At 40.3% G+C, this 17,600-nt stretch overlaps 1 protein-coding gene across 1 annotated transcript in view; it reads left to right on the top strand.

The window, feature by feature from the left end:
- Positions 1-17,600, top strand: part of col5a2a (collagen, type V, alpha 2a) — a 62,087-nt gene that overhangs the window by 39,418 nt on the left and 5,069 nt on the right. Inside the window, exons 24-50 of the mRNA XM_031296534.2 lie at positions 223-276; positions 471-569; positions 685-738; positions 850-948; positions 1,059-1,112; positions 1,548-1,601; positions 1,694-1,747; positions 2,829-2,882; positions 3,073-3,117; positions 3,204-3,302; positions 3,762-3,869; positions 5,352-5,405; positions 6,060-6,113; positions 6,390-6,443; positions 7,991-8,044; positions 8,193-8,300; positions 9,165-9,218; positions 9,444-9,497; positions 10,234-10,395; positions 11,133-11,240; positions 12,607-12,714; positions 12,878-12,931; positions 13,012-13,119; positions 14,877-14,930; positions 15,023-15,130; positions 16,931-16,984; positions 17,180-17,287. Of these exons, the coding sequence (XP_031152394.1) occupies positions 223-276; positions 471-569; positions 685-738; positions 850-948; positions 1,059-1,112; positions 1,548-1,601; positions 1,694-1,747; positions 2,829-2,882; positions 3,073-3,117; positions 3,204-3,302; positions 3,762-3,869; positions 5,352-5,405; positions 6,060-6,113; positions 6,390-6,443; positions 7,991-8,044; positions 8,193-8,300; positions 9,165-9,218; positions 9,444-9,497; positions 10,234-10,395; positions 11,133-11,240; positions 12,607-12,714; positions 12,878-12,931; positions 13,012-13,119; positions 14,877-14,930; positions 15,023-15,130; positions 16,931-16,984; positions 17,180-17,287 (2,070 nt within the window). The remainder of the gene's footprint in view (positions 1-222; positions 277-470; positions 570-684; positions 739-849; positions 949-1,058; positions 1,113-1,547; positions 1,602-1,693; positions 1,748-2,828; positions 2,883-3,072; positions 3,118-3,203; positions 3,303-3,761; positions 3,870-5,351; positions 5,406-6,059; positions 6,114-6,389; positions 6,444-7,990; positions 8,045-8,192; positions 8,301-9,164; positions 9,219-9,443; positions 9,498-10,233; positions 10,396-11,132; positions 11,241-12,606; positions 12,715-12,877; positions 12,932-13,011; positions 13,120-14,876; positions 14,931-15,022; positions 15,131-16,930; positions 16,985-17,179; positions 17,288-17,600) is intronic.

The raw sequence follows: 17,600 nt of genomic DNA on the forward strand, positions 1-17,600 counted from the left end.
TAATAATAATTAATTTATTATTATTATTATTATTATGGTTATATTTGGTGATTTTCTAGATACACACAGATGCAACCTTTTCTCTTTGGGGAATGCCTTAGGATCATCAGTACATAATTGGTTTACTCCATTCATCTATTTATATACTATTATCACCCATCTTTTGTGTGAGAATAAAATCATGAACATGGCAAAGAATCTAACTCCTGATCTGTTTTCCAGGGATCTCCTGGAAACAGAGGATTCCCTGGTGCCGATGGGCTGCCAGGACCTAAGGTACAGTATTGTTTACTACTGTATATTAGAGTAAAGATTCAAACAGATGAGGCAGGACATGTTTGTAGTATCATTGTAGCTGGTAGAGCAGCCTCCTGCTGATGGTACCAGTTTGTGCTGTGGGTGTTTTGTTTGGCACTCACATGTTTCAATCAGCAAACTAAACGAGTTATCGTGATTTTTTCTTTCTACAGGGTGCTCAAGGGGATCGTGGGACATCTGGCCCACCAGGGCCCAAAGCTTCTGTAGGAGACCCTGGGCGTACCGGAGAACCTGGTCTACCAGGTGCAAGGGTAACACTGAAGAGCTTGGCATTCCAGTTTTGATCTACTATATCAATACATATACTATATTTGTCTGTACCACACATTTCCATTGCTCATATTTGTTTGTATCTCTTTATCAAAGGGTCTTACTGGTACCCCTGGAGTGCAAGGAGCAGAGGGCAAGCCAGGTCCATTGGTAGGTTACAGCGCTCAATTTTTACATTCACAATTAGACATTGGAGTTAGCCTTCGGCTTAAGAAAAATTCAAAATATGATTGAGTCAAAGTGGGGTTTTCCTTTGTTTAGGGGGCTCCAGGGGAAGATGGTCGCCCAGGCCCAGCAGGGTCCATTGGAAACAGAGGGCCCGCAGGAATCATGGGAGGGCCAGGCCCTAAGGGCTTCAGTGTAAGGCTGCAGCATCACTCCAAACTTTGCATTAATAGTCAGTCAGGTCCTCCTTTTTATCTCCTGTTCTGTTTCTAAAACAAAACATGTTTTTTTCTACACTCACAAAGGGTGACCCAGGAAAAACAGGGGAACAAGGATCTGCAGGAGTGTCAGGTCAAAGAGTGAGTACTGTTTATGAATTGAAAAATGTGCGATGCACTTTGTTTTGTCATCAGCATGCATATTTCATGCACATTTGCAAATTTCTGAGCAATACCTTTTAACTCATTTATGTATTTTGAACAGATTTTATGATTAATAGTGTTTTTTTTATAACAAGTGACACTTTGGGGAACAACATTTCATTTTTTTATGTATGCAAATACAGAAAAGAGTGACAATAAAGAAAATCTTGAAATCTTAAGCATGGAATGGAAGGACACTAATACGTCTCTTAGATAAAACAAATGCAGTTTATTCATAGTTCTGCATTGTTTTACGTTTTCCACAGAATCATCAGTCAGCAGGATCTTTTAGTTTCCTAAAAACCTCACACAGCCTCAGAATACCAAGCACATCCTTACACTCCACATGTGTAACTGTCACTTTGTCTTCAGGGTCCCCCTGGCAAAGATGGAGAAGTTGGTCCTGCTGGCCCCCCCGGCCCAGCTGTAAGTGTCTGATCCCTCTTTGGTTGCATGCATTTCATATTTTCTTTTACTGCTATCACAAATGACTGAGTCATTACTTTGTCCTCTCAAAGGGTGTCGCAGGAGAAAGAGGAGAGCAGGGACCTCCAGGTGTAAATGGATTCCAGGTGCGTAACTGTTTTTTTTTTTATTGTAGTCAGACGTGAGAACGTTACTAAAAGGTTAGTCTCGCTTTGCCAGACCCTCCTCCAAAGCACGCTGAAGGAGGGTCTGGCTACTCCACACAGCATTCGGGGATGGGAGGAAAACGTGCTCTGGTTTAATGGCATTTCTTTAAACCAGTCAAAAACGTCATGGGCGGTGCTAAACTCTGCACAGAGCCGCTGCAAAAAAGTCGTGCGAGAGAAAACTCAGATTTGACAGATAGTCTAGCTAGCTGTCTCAATTTACCATGTAGAGATCTGACAAGCAGTCAACAATAGTCCTCATAAATCCACCGAATTTAAAATTCCAACACAAAGAAAGTGGAAGGAAACGGAAAAGACATGCATCCGGCGGTATTTCCTGCAGCACCAGAGCAATCACGGACGTGGAACGCAAAGAATATAGACTACTAAAAGGTTAACAAACTGACTCTGAGTCTGTAGATAAGAGAGAAATGTGTCCCAGTATGCTGAGAAGCAATGGTGGAATGTAGGTACATTTACTCAAGTACTGTACTTAAGTACAAATTTGAGGTACTTGTACTTGACTTGAGTCTTTTCTTTTCATGCCACTTTCTACTTCTACTCCGCTACATTTCAGAGAGAAATATTGTACTTTTTACTCCACTACATTAACCTGACAGCTTTAGTTACTAGTTACTTTACACATTAAGATTTGTGTACATAAAACACATGTAGTTTATAAAATATGTTTTAGTATAAATTAAACTACCCAACAATATACAGGCCTACAAGTCCAGCTGAATTGATTAGACCATTAAACACAGAACTGTTTGGATCGTTTCCAGTTTCTAAAATGTGAGGATTTTCCTGCATTGAGTACTTTTAATACTTTAAGTACATTTTCCTGATGATACTTATATACTTTTACTTAAGTTACATTTTCAATGCAGGACTTTTACTTAGTATGAGTATTTTTACAGTGTGGTGTTAGTACTTTTACTGAAGTAAAGGATCTGAATACTTGTTCCACCACTATGAAGAAGTGCTCTGATGGTCATGTTTGACTGACTTGTGTTCGCAGGGTTTGCCTGGAAACCAAGGCCCTCCTGGAGAGCCTGGAAAACCAGGTGACCAAGTGAGTGTGACGGAAGCTCTAAATGCAGCTTTGGGCTAAATGACCCTGACTGAAGCACGTTCATTTCAATGTACTGTACTATCTTTAATGTTTGCTGTCTGTTCCTAACATTTGTATTGTCACACGAGGAGCGTGATAGTGATCAGGACTCGGTTTCGACATAAATAATAGCATTGTTTGTTTCCTTCAGGGTATTCCTGGAGAGCTGGGTAACGTGGGCCAAATAGGACCAAGGGTAGGTGGACTTCACTGAGCTAAAGGATTCAGGCAGTTGGTAAAGTTGCATAGCTCAAACTGAAGCCAATGCTTTTTCTTCCCCAGGGAGAGCGAGGTATTCCCGGGGAGAGAGGAGAGCTGGGTTCAACTGGTCTGCAGGGACCCAAGGGTATCCCTGGTGCACCTGGTCCAGATGGGCCAAAGGTACTGTACTACTATTCCTAAAATATCAATATAGTTAAATAATGATATGGCCTAAAATTCCCTCTGGTCAATGTGGAGATGTGATCAACACATGCAGGTTGAGGTCACTGCTGTGAAATAAGGTTTAAATAATTACTAAAAAAAAAAAGAGGGCCATTGTCTTTCTCTAACCTGCAGCAAATAATTCAATACAGACACTAAAACATGCAATTGTTTTTGTGTTAGTAGTTCAGCCAGATGTAGCTTGTCCACCATTATGAATTTGAAGATATTGTGCAAAATATAGAGAAGGTAAGGGGGGTTCACTTCCATTTTATTGAAACTGTACATCTAGAAGTTTAAAATGGAAACTATAAATGTTAGTGGGCAGTGTGTTTGTTTGTCCTGTTTAATGCGATACATCTTTTAATGTTTGTAAGAGACGGGCCTGCTAACCTTGGTGTGTGTCTGTCCCTGAAGGGTAGTCCTGGTCCCCCTGGGACGCTTGGTGACATGGGTCCTCCAGGTCTTCAGGGAATGCCAGGAGAGAGGGGCATCTCTGGCCCTTCTGGGCCTAAAGGGGACAGAGTAAGTTCATCATTATCTGCTTTTTGTTGCTGCCAGTTCTTACATATAATATATGTTTTACAGCAGTGGTGTAGTCTACATCAGGGGGCTTCAACTTTTTTTAGGCCAAGGACCCCTTAACTGAAAGAGAGACGGATCAGGGACCCCTACTACATATATTGTATAAAATGAAGTTGCATATAAAACTGGGCCTACAATAATGGGTAGGGCGGCCTATAAGCCTTTATACATATCTGTTTATGGTGCATACAATACTAAGCTATTAAAAATAATAATTGTTGATACATACATCATATTTTAAAGTTAAACATACATGTAGCACAGTGAATCCTTAAGCTTAGTATGTGTTATCTTACCTACAGGCCAGTAAGCTGTCATCAATGTGCACATTTAAAAACAAATCACAAATAGGCCGATTTATCTTTCCTCATAATATGTTGGACTCATGTTTATGTATATTTTCATACATATTAACTATTGAAAAAAAAAAAAAAAAGATTAAACATTAACTTGGGGCCCCCCCTGCAGTAACTCTAAGGACCCCCTAAGGGTCCCGGACCCCCTGTTGAAGATCTCTGGTCTACATGATACGCAGGTTTACGCAGTATATCCACTAAGAAAGCTCCAGGATTTCCATATACCCACTTAAAAATGCCAAACGACACGCAACAACATACTTTCCATTATATTTTTGATATATGTTGAATTGTCATCTGTTTTTTCTTCACACAGGCTAAATAAAGGTATTTCCACTGTAAATTGGGTCATAAAAGTGTATCAGAATGCAGGAAATTAAGTCTTTGACTCTCAAAATTTCCCTTGGGGAGGGCACCCAGACCACCCCTGCTAAGTCCCATTCGGGCCCATAAATATATACATGTACAGTACACTCAATCATGTCTTTTGCCTCCAACGGTGCCTTCCAGGCAGTTAACCCTAACCTTAACCCTAAACATAACCATTGCCGCTCTGCCTGGAAGGAGACGTTGGGGGCAAAAAACACCAAAGACCGTACAGTACAGTATACCCACTACAATACATTAGACTACACCACTGTTTTACAGTACACATAAATATATCTCGACTGCAAAATGGGTTTACTTATACGGTTCCAAAAATCGTTTGAACCAATAGGTTGCAGTGGAAATGTGCTGTAGTCATTTTTTTAACATGGTAGTTGTTTTTAAGTTGTAATATAGAAAAGTAACGCACACCAAGGGTTTTTGGTGAGGTGTTGATCACTGGAGGTTGCCTTGAAAGTAAGAAGAAAGTGTTGCACACTCTGGCTCCATATGCATACCTCTGTTTATTCTGCCGATGTTTTGGCCCTCAGGCCTTCTTCAAATCAACCTAATCAACTTAAGTTCTTATTAAGTTTCAATCAACAGATCTGAGCAGTCTGTCAAGTCCATGTCTGAGTTCAATGAATGTCCCTTTAATAATTAAAGGAGCCTTACACCTGTTTTTCTGTCTTTTGTGTAGGGAGCACTTGGTGAAAAAGGATCAGAAGGTACAGCTGGGAATGACGGTGCACGAGTAAGTTAAATATGTAACACTCACACACATGAACAAGGAAGTTACATTAGACTAGTAAGAAACTCATGACCAAAATAGTCATACATTCTGTCATTGTGTTACTTATGAACGGAATTATAGTGAAAGTAAATGATCCCCTGGCACCTGCTCCAGGACCCCTGGGGGGCCCACTTTGAGAACCACTGTATTACACTGTAAAATAAAATAGGTTTAATGAAAGGATTTTCACACCTGTAAAAACTAATTGTCTCTAATTTTGTCTAATTTAAGAAAGGTATTTACAGTATTAATCTTGAAGTTAACAGTTCAATGTATTGAATAAAAGATAAATATTTGTGAAATCATGATAAATGTCTTTTTATGTGAAAACAAATTCAATCTATAGAAAAAAATTAAAGTATGGTTATTTGCAGTTTCAGGTTTTTAATGTTCTTTTACCAGAGACATGAACATTCACAGTCTTTTATGTAATTTCTTTTATATTTTCGTGTTTTGAAAAAATACAGAAAAATCGTAAAATTACACATATTATTTTGTGTTCAGTGTGTTCATTCGAGGCTTGTCACAGCTTGTTCAAAGAAATTATGTCCACTGACCTGACTGTACTGGTAACAGTGGTGAGCAGAGATCCAGATGTGTTTTTTCTGTTAACAGGGAGCCCCGGGTCCTGTTGGCCCGCTAGGATCTGCTGGACCCAGTGGTGAAAAGGTAGAGTCATTATTTTATTCCTAACACACATTAAGAGGCTGCTATTCACATCAGGACGGGCTAAGGTGATGACAAGTGGTGTTTTGGGAAAGCAATCCTCTGCTGTTAATCCTTCTGCTTTTATTTCCTTGGCTGTGTCTTATAGCCTCCAGCAAAGGACAGTCTTTGGCTTGCATGTCCTATTCAAACATAACAACTGCATTTATGGGGCAGGGCAGCACAGGCCCAATGAATGGTTGTAGAAAAGCTTTTAGTAAACTTGTAACATCTTTGCAGGGCGAACCTGGACCCAAAGGACCACATGGACCCCCAGGATCCAGAGGAGTACCAGTGAGTAATTTAATAACGTTAAAATTTAATTTTCAGGGATAACCCACGCAAGTTTGTTGTGATAATATCCCACAGTAGTGCAATGACCAGGGGTCCGTTTCAGGAAGGAGGTTTAACAAACTCTGAGTCTAACCCTGATCTCTGAGTTGATTTACCCTGAGGTGGGAAACTCTGAGTTTTCGGTTCCAGAACAGCTGATTTGAGTTGGTTCAATCAACTCAGAGTAGGTTCACTCAGAGTTAAGCGCGTGCACCACCAAAATAAAAATGCAGCATGAAAGGAGCCATGATACTACGATTCACTATGGCAACAACCACAAACAAACTGGTCGGCGGAAATACTCATGCGCACAAACAGCGAGTTTGAACATGTATTTAGTTAAAAAAGCAACACAGCAGCTGCTGCAAAAGAGAAAGAAAGAAAATTGCTGCTAGAGTTCCAATATAGTGTATTAATATCATATTTAATCATAAGTATAATATTACTGGTGAAATGGTATTGAACCTATAATCTAGGTAATCATTTAGGTGCAATCCTGCGGGTGAAAAAGTACTAGGCTACTAAACCCATTCTGAGGCTGCAGACCATAATTAACAGAATTATAATTCGTAATCTTTTATTTTAAAGGGTTTACATCATTCACCTGCAATACTGTGGCTCTTACTGTTTGTGTCCAGGGAACACTACAAAAACGTTTAAAAAATGTTTCAGAGCGAGTCACATTCTTCTGACAGCACTTTGCTATACAGTAACTTTACTAAAATGCTCCGCATTACCAATGTTGTACAGAAAACTGCCGTTTGCAAAAAAAAAAACTTAATGTGACACAAAGAATCTGCCGGGATGTAAGAGCATGTCCATCCAGCATGGGCTAGACCTTCCTCCACCACGGCGCTGTGGAGGAGGGTCTGGCTAGTCCACACAGCATTTCAGGATGGGAGAAAAACATGCTCTGGTTCATTGGCATTTTTTTAAACCAATCACAATCATCTTGGTCCACGCTAAGAGCCAGGCGGAGCCACGGTGCCGCTGCAAAATAGCCTCGGGAAGGAACTTGTTTTGGTGGAACGTGTACGTTCAAAAGTTGTTTTAGTCGTGCAACAGAAAACTCAGATTGGACAGATAGTCTAGCTAGCTGTCTGGATTTACCCTGCAGAGATCTGAGGAGCAGTTAACCATAGTCCTCAGAAATCTACCCGAGTTTAGAATTGCAACACAAAGAAAGCCCAAGGCAACGGATATCCTAATGAGTGAAATCCGGCGGAATTTCCGTAGGCAATGGAGCAATCCCAGAAGTGGAACGTCGAGGATATAGACTAACTACCCGCCAACATGGCAGGTATATAGACAGTTTTACCTGCCAATGGAAGAATTCAACCGCATTTGGCGCATGGTTGAGTGTTAGTTTCAGGCCCTGGCAAAGATCAATCAAGCCTCATGTATCTTATGTCTACATGATGTTTATTAAGGCCATGTTTATAGTGGCGATACAGAATGGGTGTACATTATTACAGCTCTTCACTATAATAATCTCTCTCCTATGACAGGGAGCGAGAGGCGACCCTGGCCCAATTGGTGCTGTTGGATTTGCTGGACCTCCTGTAAGTAGTCATTCACAGTCACATTGTTGTATTGTATTTCCTTAATATGATTTACGGCTCGTAATGACGCTCCAGGAAGTAAGGTAAAAGTCGAAACAGATTCAACTGGTTTTGATGTGTTCTTCTTAATATGACCAACATTTTACAGGGTCCTGATGGTCAACCTGGAGTCAAGGGAGAGCCTGGAGAACCAGGCCAAAAAGGAGATGCTGGATCACCAGGACCTCAAGGCTTGTCTGGTGCTCACGGACCTCCTGTGAGTTGCACATACATGTGAAGACAAAAGATGAATAATGCTCCTGAGATTACTTAAAAAAAAAAGTTGTTTTCTTGTATTATTACACAGGCTACTACTTGATATTAAAACATGTATATCAGGGCGGAGACAGACATTGTAAACTTTCAGGGCTAAGCCTAGATCTGGGGAGGTATTTGCACTATTTTCAAGGCATTTAATAATAGAACGCCTACAAATCTGTAAATTATTTGGGAAAAACATGATGGTTGCCACGGGGAAAAAAATCATCCTATAGAGCCTATCCTATTTAGTATCTAATAGTTCTACTAGTTCCAACTGTCTTCATCATCCTGAAACCAGATCACAGCAAATGTTGAGGATAACTCATGTTCACTCCTGCCTCCTAAAAAGAGGCAAACATTGTCTGAGGTTACTATTGTGAAGTTACATAATGTAGTTAGAGTAGAAGTAGAGTTGTAGAGTAGAATTCTGGTGTAAACAGCATTATTAATCTTGAAACCTAATTTTAGTAGAGTAACAGAATGAATGGCGATATTACCCCAGTAATATAACTTTTGCTCCATTGATTTGCCGCTCCAGTCAGAGAGGCTGAGGGGAAATGACACAACGTTAAATTTTATTTACAACCTAAAAGATTAGGGGCTTTTGGGAAAACAATCAGGGCTGGAGCCCCAGAAGCCCTTGGTCTACAGTATATACAGTACTTTTCATTTGGTCCAATTTGGAAGTCTTACTGAATTCATTCCTGCAAAACAACTTCTCATGGCTGTACTGTATGTCTTCCAGGTTCCAGAGAGGTCAGCTTTCACCTTTTTTCAAATTTGATAAATGTGTTTTTAATCGAGTGTTTTGCTATTGTAGGGGCCAACTGGTGTTGCTGGACTGAAAGGCGGAAGAGGAACACAGGGGGCACCGGTAAGATAATTTCATAAATACAGCAGTCTAACGATAAGGTGACATTACATGGAGTAGACACAAATTCATGAGCACAGGAAGCTGTCACTCCTGATTGTTCCATTCATCGTATGCACAGTTTAATACCTGATACCTGAACTTCAAACATAGCATTCCTTTCTTGTGAAGCAGTATATCTGAGGACCTGGAATAATTGTGTTTATACATATATAATTGTGCTTCCAGGGCCCCACTGGCTTCCCAGGATCTGCAGGACGAGTTGGCCCCCCAGGCCCCACTGTAAGTACTGCCCTGAGTTTGTATCAAAACCCAGTTAGAGTAACAGGAAGACACATCTGTCAATAGGGCTGGGACGATATGCTTTTATCCCTATTTGATTGTTTTAAAAGATAAATGGTTGCTGATTCGATTTGTATTGTGGTTTTCATTTATTGTGATTCTAGAAGTACTAAGTATTGTGATTTTCTTTTCCTTCTTTAACAAAAACTAATTTGAATAATACTCTTCTAGAGACAATATATCATGAGACATTTCTAAAAACTAATTGTTTTCTAAGAAGAATGCACATCACATGTCAGTCAGTCAGTCAGTCATTTATTTCATTCGTAAAGAACAACATAACATGGATTTTCTGCATTTTTTGCTTTCGCTCTGTTTGCTGGAAACGGATATGATATAGTCGCCATTGGCGGTACCCTATAAACAGAACATATTTAGGTGAATCAGTGACAAAAAAAATATTGATTCTGGGGAAAGGAATTGATTTTAAAAATATTTGCATAAAAAATCCCTATACTTTTTTCCCTACCCATTTTTGTCATACAAATAAAGAAGACAAAATAAAACATGATCGTTTAGCACTGCTGTGGTGTCATGCGACTGCTTGGTAGTGTTTATATATATCGTACTGATGTGTATATTATGTACATATATTTTTAGTATTTGAAGGCCTTGGTATCTTTTAAATGTTGGAAAGAGCTTGTTGCATTATCTAACAGCATTCCCTTCATGCCAGGGTCCAATTGGAGAAGCCGGACCCCTTGGACCTCCTGGGAAAGAGGGTCCTGCTGGTCTCCGTGGAGACCATGGAGCCCCTGGAAGACAAGGAGAGCGAGGACCAGCAGGGCCACCCGGAAGCCCAGGAGACAAAGGGGACTCTGGAGAAGATGGACCCACGGTAAACTGATGTTAGATAGTTGCAGGACATTTTACATTTTAGTTGCCAGTTTCAGACAAATTGATTCATACCTAAACCTAGAGCCTGGTAATGTTTTGATACCAGTACATATTCCATAACTTCAATGCCGGTTCCTGAACGATTTTATTAAAAAAAATGTCAGCACTTTTACACCTATCTGATGCACACTGTAGTCAAGCCTCTCAAAACACAACGACACACACACAGAGCCCGTCTCTGTGCTTAACGCAGGGTTTTTCCTGCGTGCCCCTACGATGTGTAACGTTACATAGCCAATCAGCATCATTATTAGATCTTGGTACAAGCCTGCTGCATGCTTACTGGCTCATGAGATTTATTCCTTTGGTATCAAATGACGAGGCATTTTTCCATGCTCGATACGGTAGAGGCAACTTAGTCGGTGCCTAAAAAGCGTCAACGTTCGTTACCCAGCCCTACCTAAACCACAAATTGCCAATTTGTAATTTAGTATATTGAAAGCAATCAGTGTCTGTCAGTGTGTGTGCAACTACTCGATCATAACTATGGGTTATGTTGACTTGATTAAAAAAAAAGTTGTCTGGTTGTTATATATTACATCAAGCTGGAAAACACAGGGATCCTTTTAATCAATAATATTAAAACTGGACTCCCTCAGTGTTATATCTAAATTATCTGTGTGTGTGTGTGTGTGTGTGTGTGTGTGTGTGTGTGTGTGTTGTTGTTGTCTGCTTTAGGGTCCTGATGGTCCTCCAGGCCCAGAGGGAACTACAGGACAGAGAGGCATTGTGGGTCTTCCTGGTCAGAGAGGAGAGCGCGGGATGCCAGGCCTTCCAGGACCTGCGGTGTGTATTCTACACATCGTGTCCTCGTTTGAACATGAATCCTATTCATCCTGTCACCACTTCTCCTCCTCTCAGTGCTTCTACAGAGACTAGAGCTCAACAGTGACCGCCCACTTTTAGAACGGCTCTGGTTCCAGAAGTGATTTTCACCATTCAATATCTCCATTGACGTTTCATAAAATGTTTATATAAAGAGTTTTAAGCCATGAGCCAAGCCAACCAGCTACGAGATGAGTCGTGACCATAAAACATTTGATTCGGCGCAAAAGAACATAAAAAAAGGCAAAGGTACAAGACTGTGTACATGTGGTCATAGACTTCAATGGTAGCAGTTCACTAGCTGTTCACAGGTACTGTTAGTGCATCCCATTTGTACTCGGAAGTCGGATTTTCCAAGGTCAAAGTGGGAAACACGCCCTGCTGAACTCGGATTTCCGAGCTCGGAACTCGGACATCCTTGCAGTACTCCGAGTTTAAAATCCAACGTGGCTGCTCCGTGCATCAACAGTGGTGAAAGCTGTAGTAACATACAGTTACTAGCACTTCTGTCTCATTTGTGTCTCACTAAATCAGTCGTACACACAGTCCGGTCCAACTTCTATCTGTGGACATGTTGCTACGCTGCTTGTATGCACAGAAACAGCGTCATGCGCTGTTAACTGCTGGTACTGCTAACAATGGCTAACCTGGCTGGAGCTAACGATTTGTAAATGGAACGCATTCAACTCGGGTGTGATGTCATTCCCAGCCCTCGACTTCCAAGGCAAATGGAACGCACTATTTAAACATTTCCATGGTAACAGCGAGTTGGACCAATCAGCGCTGTCGCTGTTACACTTGGGATTGTGGGTGGTGTGGTACTTCATAAGTCCGTGAATAAAACATGCTTTTCTCAAAACGAGGTTGATTTCATACGGACTTGGGGCTTCTACAGGGGCATAAAACCTTTGTTTTTCTTAAATCTCGTCACTCGTCGTCAGTCTACCTCTGATGGTTTACACATTATGGCTAATAATCAAAATCCTTATGAAGAAAATGAACGTTTGAGCACTGATGAGCGCTATAGCTGATATGTATTTTGATACATAATGGTACTTTCTTTTGCATCCCTATCATCCTAATTTATTTATCAAATAATTTTTCCAATCCAGAAAGTTTTAGTGTCTTTCTATTTTTCTCCTGATGGTGTCACTTCTTTTCTGTGATGTGTTTGTCTTTGACATTATCTCGATGTCACTGTAAATGAGGGCCGCCCCTCAGTGATTTCTCCAGTATTCATAAATGTTGAATAATTTAGTGTGTTTCATGTGGAACGGCCCTTTTAGTGCTGCGTTGTGAGTTCCCTGCTTCTTGTTTTTTTTTTTAGGGGCCCCCAGGAAAACAAGGATCCGCAGGAACACCTGGAGATAAAGGCCCCCCAGGTCCAGTCGGTGTCCCGGGTGCTAACGGACCTCGTGGTGATCCTGGTCCTGATGTGAGTACAACTTCTCAATTAGTTGCGGTTTTCAGACCATATCACCCAAAGTGTGTGTGTGTGTGTGTGTGTGTGTGTGTGTGTGTGTGTGTGTGTGTGTGTGTGTGTGTGTGTGTGTGTGTGATGTTTACAGCTGTGTTAATGTTTCCTGTCTGGTCCTTAGGGCCCTGCAGGAAGTGATGGCCCGCCAGGAAAAGATGGCGTTCTGGGACAAAGAGTAAGAGACAAAGAGAATGAAAATGTGACCCGTGTGTTGTGTGTCATACTGCGAGTGACTGATCGGTGTAACCTTTTCAGGGAGACCGAGGAGATCCTGGTCCAGAAGGTTTGCTTGGTCCTCAGGGACTTCCTGGCCCTCCAGGTCCCGTCGGTGCACCGGGTGATGCTGGACGGAGAGGAGACGCTGTAAGAGGACTTTTTTTCCCCACCTCTGTGTCTCTGTGTGTCTGTCAGTCCATTAAGAAACAATATTGTAATTACAGATTTAGACATGATTAGATTCAGGTTAGATCTAATTCAAATGTGTGTGAACGTCATAGGAATGAAAAAAATAGAGAAACCTTTTATTTAATTCTATAATTTTTCATTTACAGTCATATTTATTTAAGTGTATGTGTGTGTATGTACATACATATATATATATATATATATATATATATATATATATATACACACACACACACACACACACACACACACACACACACATATATATATATATATATTAGGGCTGTCAAACAATTACATTTTCTTAATCGCGATTAATCGTTGAATTTCTATAGTTAATTGCGATTAATCGCATGTTTTATCACATGATTACAATTCTATTATTTTGCATTTCAGAACTGTTTTTAAGTACATATTAACAATGGAAAGCAATTCTTACCATTGTATCTTGATTGATCAAATGAATGCAAAGAAAGTGACTTTATGAACTTGATTTTAAGATTTGTATTTGTTTATTATATATGTAATCTAGTCACACATTTGAATCTAGAGTCAATATTAGGGTTGGGTATTGTTTGGTTTGGATACCGGTGCTAAAGTGGGACTTTTAAAACGGTACCGGTGCCTTAACGGTGCCTGAACCGATACTTTTTAAGAAAGTAAAAAAAAAAAAGAAGGGTACCAAACAGTTGGCAACATTAAAGAACGGCTTGTTTATTGCTAAGGCCATATCGTCAAAATTAAATGTTTAATAATAATGTAATCACTATAACAATAACTTATTTCACTAGTAAATTGCTGTTGAATGACAAAAACAACCACCAGATGAGAAAAGGGCATTTAACAACAACTTTGAATGCACCACGAGACTGTAAATTACCAGTTTCATTGAACGCACCATCTGTGTTTTTCCGACAATGGCAGCTGCAGATTGTTACATCCGGTGGAATCCTCTACAGTGAAATACAGTCACACTTTACACCGTTTAGCGTTAGCTGTCAGCATTGTAACTGTGTTTAATCCAGCTACTAGCTAGCGGTAGGCTAACCTTAGCTGCTGTTGAGTATAGTGTTAACTAGCATCACGTGCAGCGGTGTTCCTGTTGCCTGTAACGTCTGTTTCAGAGCATCAGAGAGAAGTGCAGACATATCAGTGGCACCAGAATGAGGCACTGAAATCCGCGTTGCTATTCCTGCAGCAGCAGGATGTGTTACGAGGAAGTACGGCAAAATAGTAGCCTGTTAGGCACCACGCAAAGCCGAGTGAAGTGAAAATAAATTAATAAATGGCGGCATGCAATTAATGCGATTAAAAAGAATTAACGCATTATGCTCAGCCCTTAATCGCATCGCGATTAACGCGTTAATGCTGACAGCCCTAATATATATATAGAGGTATATATATATATATATATATATATATATATATATATATATATATAAATTTTCTGGTACAAGTACTTCATAATTGTATTTATTTTTGTAATGTCTGTTTTTTTGCTTTTCTATTGTTACTTAATTATCATTTATCTAGGTTGACATTTTGGTTTTATTTTTTTCTTCTACATGTTAAAGACTGAATGAATGAACACAAGTTTGAGATAAAAGAAAAGAAAAGAAAGTGATAGGAGAGGTGATTTTGGAGTTGTAGAGTTCTCAGTGCTGGCTGACGTCTGTGTTCCCTGGAGGCTTTCTAATGATGGGACTCATTTGCAGGGCTCCAGAGGACCCGTTGGTCCCCCGGGCTCGGCTGGGAAGAGAGGATTAGTGGTGAGTCTTCAACGTGTAGTTACACAGTTCACTTACATACATTAGATGCAACGTAGATATTCAAAACCATCATGCCAATCGTTCTAATTCAGGGACCCCAAGGACCAAGAGGAGATAAGGGTGACCTGGGAGATCATGGAGAGAGAGGGCAGAAGGGACATCGAGGCTTCACTGGTCTGCAGGGTCTTCCTGGACCTCCTGTAAGTTAAAGTAATCAGTAATCCAGTTTGATTATGCTGACTCGTCCCAGTGACTATGTTTACATGCACATAATATTCTGTTTTTTGTTGTTTCCCTTATTCCGATATTTGCGCATTTCTAAAATCCTGTTGATATCCCAAACGTTCATAATGTTTAACCACTTAGCATTACGACAGCCCGCCCACAGTTTTTGGCGAATTTTATAGGAACGCTCCTTTTTTTGGGGCATGCATCTCTACCACAGCCTTGCAAACTGTCAGCTGGTTGGTTTGTGCACAGCAACCATAGCAACGCACAGAGCTGACCGTGAGCCGTAAACAGGCAAGAGGCCATAAACTGTCACAAACTGTTGCAAACTGCAGGAAAAACCCCAATTGAGACTCATATTCTGAATGTGCTGTATACATGTCCGAAGAATGCCTCTAAAACCAGAATAATACCAGCATATCACACATATCTTAATCAAAAGTGCTATATTCAGAAAAAGGCCTTATAAGGAATATCCAAACGCAATATGCTGTTTACATGACCTGTATCTGATTCAAAATATTGTCATATTCGGAATAATTGTGAAATCTTAGTGTGCCCACCCTGTGCTCACACTTCCTCTCTATTGTTCAGATTGACTTTTGCCAACTGTGTTCTAAAATGACAATATTTTTGGGGAAGTCGACATCAGTTTAAACGCATTCACTTAACTTTGAATGGCTTCTGGTTCATATTACACAGTCTTAACGGTCATGCAGAGCATCAAACGTAAGGACAGGCACCAAGTGATTTCACTTGTGGGGTGACATCAGACTGTAGTGCAGCAGTTCAGGAGAAGCTCCAAAACCTTTAACATGTTCACCCTTTCATTTAAGCAAAGAAAGTTTACAACTCCAAATCTGAGGTCTGGGTAATTCTGACTGAGGACATCCCTGCAGTCATGCCAAGGTTGGATTTGTTAAACAGCAATTATTTTTGATCTAAGGTGTCTGACCATGGAGAATGTTACAGCAGGTGAAAATCTACGGTCTGACGTAAATTACTGTTTTTTTGTTTTGTTTTGCTTTAGCATTTTGTTGCTTTAAAAAACCCCAAAACCTTATTTCAAAGTAATTCTCTTTAATTCAATTCAATTGTATTTAGAGTGTCAAATTAGAAAACGTCACCACTTAAAGCATTAAAATCCTTCTAACGGAAAGTATTTTTCTTTAACATTAAATATTCCTGACTGAATAAGACTCAAAGTCTAGTCTAGTTTTTATTTATCAAGTTAATTAACACTCAAACTCTGCTAATCTCCTTTTGGGGACTGTGTGGGTGTGGTTTGATCACATTTGATTGACAGTGCTGGCAACAACTGCAAACAAGCCCACAACTGCCATGTCATGGTTTTGATTGAGGTATTGCTAAATCCTGATTGGTGCAGAGGCTGATTAACAGAACTGGTTGTAATGTGGTCGATTAGCTGAAGAGTTTTTGGAGCAAGCATTTTCTCTCTTGCAAACTGGAACACCTACTTTCAAACTGAGCCTTCTGTTTCTAATACCCATTTAAATGGAGAAAAAAAACTATATTGTGTATGATATAGAATATAAAACATAAGCATAAATCAGATGATGATGTTTTGAGGAATAGTCTCCTACTGTATGGTGCAGTTACTATAACATGTAAGGTCTCCGGCTTGAGGATCATCCAACCGGTCGTAGCCATCAAGCACAGGTGCACCTGTGTATTCTGGGAAAACGTAAACAAATTGAATGTGTAAATTACATGTATAAAGAGATATTTTCATATTTACCTTTTCCTTTTAGGGTACAACAGGTGAGCAGGGAGCTCCAGGAATCATTGGACCAAGCGGACCCAGGGTAAATAAAGGCTACACTTTCATTTGTTTCTGGAGGAAAACATGCTTTCCTGAATTTCACTTTTGTAGTGATAGAATTAGTTTGTCAAGGAACAAACACAATATATGTTTTAGTTTTATTTTAGCAATCATTTTGGAATCCAGCTCCTGATTTGAAGGCTAAAGACTAACAATGTTTAATATGAATATGACTCAGGGGCCTCCTGGACCTATCGGGCCTTCTGGAAAGGAAGGATACATTGGCCAGCCAGGACCGATGGGGCCTCCTGGAACCCGAGGAATCAGTGGAGAAATCGGACCGGAGGTATTTGCACGTTACACAGAGTTGAACTGTATGTGAAGTGAACTAATAAAAAGATTGCACCGAAGGGAGTTGAAAGAAACAGCCAGTAGCACAGCCAGACGTTAGGAAAGATCAGACCGTCAATATGATGATGAACAGCTTTCCAACAGATGTCTGGTGAGTAGGGAACAAGGGAACGCTAGAAGTGTCTCTACAGAGTTATGACTAGAGATGTTCCGATAACATTTTTTCCTTTCCAATACCTGAACTTGCGTATCGGCCGATACCAAGTACCGAACCGATACCAGTGTGTTAAAAAATACATATATAGATA

This window comes from Sander lucioperca, chromosome 8 (genome assembly GCF_008315115.2).
Source record: "Sander lucioperca isolate FBNREF2018 chromosome 8, SLUC_FBN_1.2, whole genome shotgun sequence".
Classification (NCBI taxonomy): Eukaryota; Metazoa; Chordata; class Actinopteri; order Perciformes; family Percidae; genus Sander; species Sander lucioperca.